Raw genomic sequence first — 4,308 nt, 5'->3', positions numbered from 1 at the left:
TTCCTGAGCTGGATTTTGCTGGCAGTGCTCACCAGGAAGCCTGTGTTTATCCATGCATCCTTTGGATATAAAGGGGAAGGGGAGGTGTTGCTGGCTGCCCCAAGTTCTGTGCTGTGCTCTGCTCTGCTGTGGGGCTCTCTACTCCCCTCCCAGAACATATTGGGTGCAGGCAGGATGGAGGGCAGCATGGGGATGATTTCGACTCGGGGGATTAATTTCCTGCCTCTGGCTCCAGTTTGGTTACTGGTTTTGTAACTTGTCTGAAGAGTCAAAGCCTCATCCTAGTTCCCCATCTGTGTTAAACGGGGTTATGGACCCTCAGGTGGAAGAGCAGGAGTGGGCTTGTGAGCCTCAAGCATTGCCTATAAGCATCTCTTGAGATGCTCAGGTGGATGGTGACTAAATCTGAACTGCTTTTCATGTTTTTCAGCTCTGAAAAGATCTTTTGAGGTTGAGGAGGTAGATCAGTCTTCAAATTCCTCCACCCCACAAAGACGGACCCCGAACACCCTCCTCAGGTCCACCGTGTCCAGCTCCACACAGAAGTTTCAGGAACTTGGTGCCAGGAATTCAGAGCCATCTGCCCGACATGTGGACCCCACAGCCCAAAGATCACCCAAGCCCTCTCTGAGGAGAGTGGAGCTCGCTGGACCCAAACTGCCTGAGCCGATGTCCAGAAGAACAGAAATCTCCATTGACATCTCTTCCAAGCAGGTGGAGAACTCCACCTCAGGGTTGTCGAGATTTGGCCTCAAAAGAGCAGATGTTCTGGGGCACAAACCCCCCGAGCCCACCCCAAGGAGGACTGAGATCACCCTCGGCAAGCCCCAGGAGCCAGGTCTCCGGAGGGTGGAAGCGCCAGCATCAAAGATCCCTGAGATGTCCCAGCGAAGAGCTGAGACGGCCAGTGCTCCCGTGCCCGACATGGCCACCAAGCGCGTGGAAATTCAGGTAGCGAAGACTGCCGAGGTCCCAGCCCTGCCAGCGCGGCATGCGGAGAGTTCAGAGCCTCCTCTGGCCACCCAGCCCCCTCAGGCAGAGCCAAAGCTGCAGCCGGTACTGATGGAGACCCCACCAAAGAGAGAAGGTGAGTACAGCTCCGGGCAACTGCTTGGGTGATACCTGCCTTCATCCCTTGCTGCGGGCTCAGAGCCTGTGTGGGGATGTCGAGCGTTGTGTGCTTCTCTTTTGGCTCTGGTGGGGATGCCTTCTGAGGCTTGTCTAGGATCTGTGCTGAGATGTGTCTGCGTATGTGGCTGTTATCCTTGGGTTTATCTTGGCTGAAAGAGCTGCCAGTTTGAATAAAAAACACTATCAAGCCTATAAGGAAATGAAAAAAGAAAATGCCAAAAGCCTGGGTGCCTGCAGAAAATGACGCTTCTGCCAGCTCAGGCTCTGTGTGCAGACCCGCCCGCCTGTGCAGCATTAAGAAAAGCCCCTGAGGTGCTGGGGAGGTGCGGGTTGTGGAAGTGTTGTTGTGATGGGTTCTTGTTTAGTGTTGTTTAGTGTTGTTGCTCATGGTTGTGGGGCAGAAACCGCCTCTTCATTAGCAGGAGTCAGGGGTTTTTTGGCCTTGGAGCCAAAGTCTAATAACGTCATGGACCAGAGCCACTATTAAACTGGAGCTCTGGCTTATATTAGCTCTATCTTGTTTTCAATTAATCCCAAATTAAAGCCAGCTTCCCTCCCCCGCAAGCCGTCATTTATTCCCCCTAATGTTTTGGAGATTTTTTTTTTTCTCTTCTGGCCTCTTAATTATTTTTCCGTTCCCCATCACCCACGAGCTCTCTCCTGTGAGGGATGCAGCAGGCGGGAGAACGCCACCACCTCCCCACCCCATCCTGTGCCTCTCCACAGGGGTTAGGGGTTGGCGTGCAGTGGACAAGCCAGGGCCTGGGAGGTCCATGCCTGGCCCTAGAGCTTGACCACGCACCCTTGTCTTGCTCCACCATGGGCTGGTCCCCTGCTTCTGCTCCATCTCCTCTTCCTGGGCAGGGCAATAATGGGGTTTGTGGAGAGGCTGGGTTTTGGCATCTGTGTATGGTCTACAATCAAATCAGGAGTCAGCGGTGGAGCTGATATCGGACCTGTAAGACTTGAGTTGTGTATGGCCTAGGTGCAGCTTTTCTGAGCTGGGTTTCAAAGTGTAGGCAGATGCCTCCAGCAGGTAGCAGGTCAATCCATCTCCAGCTAGGCATGGCTGAACTCTGAGACCCAGCCCAGTGATGAGGTTCAACCTGGGCATCCTTTGGGGGCTCTCTGTCCCCAGTCACTGTGTGTGTGGTGCCCAGAGGCCCATCATCTCCCATGGGTGAGTGCCCAGCCTCACCCTGCTGAGTTTATAGCTGCTCTGGGCTTCCTCTCAAGCTCTGAACTGTGGATGGTTGGGCACTTTAAGAGTGGGAGACCATCTGAGCTGCTGGATCCTCCAGCTGCCTGGGATGTGGGGGGGTAAAGAGAGGGTTCTTTCCATCAAAAAAGGTCTCAGGATTCCAGGACAGCTGCTAGGGATGAATTTTACCCAAGAGCCCAGCTGTCTGGGGTCTGCCTTGCAGAGCAAGCCAGCCATGGGTACTGGTACAAAAGGGGCTTTCAGTCCAAATGCCTCCAAGAAGAGCCAGGAGGCAAAGTAGAAGGGGTAGGGAGGCCCTGGCTCCTTCTTCTGCTGGGTCAGCACAGGCGTACAGCCCAGAGCCTGTGTCCCCGTCCTGCTCAGCTCCAGCCTCCTCCATCGCTGTGACTCGAGGTTGCCCTGGGCTGCCTTCATGCAGGACCCTGTTTCAGGGTGTTCCTCCCCGTGGTCCACAACACCCACCCCGGGATGCTGGGTGAGTGGATGACGTCTCTCCTTGTTGCTGATGTAAGCACGTGGAGGAGTTCTGGGGAGGCTGCATGGGGACCCTCAGGGAGCCCTGTGGATGAGTGCAGGCTCGGTCCCGACGATCCCCATCTCTGCTACGGTTCTGGCTCCACCACGACCCCTGAGTGAGAGCGTTGGCTTCCTGATGCCTGCAGCAGAGGCAACGCCCAGCGTGAAGTCCTCCCTCTTGCTGCTCCCAGGGTTTGAGGCACCCGAGAGATGCTCTAGTGGCACTGGATACCCCTCGATCCCATTGCTCGGCAGCTCTCCAGCGCAAACTGCTGAGCAGGGGACGCAGGCAGCTGCCTGCAGCTGCTCTCAGCCCTGTGCTGGAACTTGCCTTCCCCCAGCTGCTGCAGCGCAGCTGCCTTGCCCTTCACCCCTCATACCGCTGCCAAAGGCATGCAGGAGAGCGTGTTGTGCAGGAAGGGGCTGGTTGGAGGAGAAGGGCAGTCACTGAGAGCTCAGCAGTTCAGAGCAAACCACAAAGGAAAGGAGTAATTATAGCACTGAACTTCATTAGGGCAGTGTGGCTGGTGGCATGGGCTGAGCCTGCTCTGGAGCTGTGGTTCTCAAGGTGGGAGGAGGGCAGGAGGTGTCTTTGTGTCTTTGGCAGAAGAGCAAGAAATATCCCTCCCCATCCCTGCTCTCCCTCTCCAAGTCCTTCTCACACCCTGGGGAGCACTGGCTGCATTTCTGTGGGCTTAACATTGTGTTTGGCTGTTGGTGACAGGGAAATGGGACACGGATGCACATCACGGGTGTTATGTCCCACTGCACCAGCATCTTGGGCAAATCTGGACTTCTTATCCCCAAGGGGGCCAGTGCTTCTCAGCTGGGACAAAAAATGTGATGGAATGATGGGGTGATGTGGATTGCTGTAGTCAGGGTCGTCCAGAGAGCTCCTGCTGCCTTTGCCTGGCTGCTGGGTCCTGCTTCAGTCACCCTTGCTGGTGCTGCAGCTCACCCAGCCCCTGTCACCTCCTGCTTCAGACCCTCCTCTTCAGACCCTCTTCTTCCTCTCTGGTTTGTTCAGGAGCACTGGCTTCACCTGGATGTCCCCCACAGCCCTGGGCAGGGGGGCAGCCCCACCAGTCTCCTTTCCACCATGGCTGAGCGAGGCTGCCTGGGAGAGGGAAGGGGAATGGTTGTGGGAGGAAAAACTGCAGTGCTTAATTTGGAGATTTCCACTGGCCCTTCACAAAGGAGGGATCCCAAGCTGGATGCAGGACAGGAGAATCATTGGAAAGAGCTGCATCGAGTCCATCATGGCTAATCCTGCCACGTCCTCCTGCCTGAGCATCCCCTTCCACTGGTGCCTCCTGTCACTGATGCTGGCATTGTGCATTGTAGTTGGACATCTTGTTCTTGTTCCTGGCAACCCAGTGGTGGTCAGGGGTAGGTCATTGTTGCCACGCAGGGTGCCAGGCACCTCTTAAAAAGCAGCA

At 55.7% G+C, this 4,308-nt stretch overlaps 1 protein-coding gene across 1 annotated transcript; it reads left to right on the top strand.

Moving 5' to 3' along the window:
• Positions 1-423: 423 nt before the first annotated feature.
• LOC104548174 (septin-9-like) lies at positions 424-1,087 on the top strand (the record flags this gene model as incomplete). The annotated part of the gene is made up of 1 exon (XM_010194118.1): positions 424-1,087. A coding segment is annotated over one exon (664 nt), but the record flags the coding sequence as incomplete, so codon positions are not given.
• Between the last annotated feature and the right edge of the window lie 3,221 nt (positions 1,088-4,308).

Source organism: Mesitornis unicolor, unplaced genomic scaffold (assembly GCF_000695765.1).
Source record: "Mesitornis unicolor isolate BGI_N332 unplaced genomic scaffold, ASM69576v1 scaffold42911, whole genome shotgun sequence".
Lineage (NCBI taxonomy): Eukaryota > Metazoa > Chordata > Aves > Mesitornithiformes > Mesitornithidae > Mesitornis > Mesitornis unicolor.
This window is presented reverse-complemented; position numbering and strand designations above follow the sequence as displayed.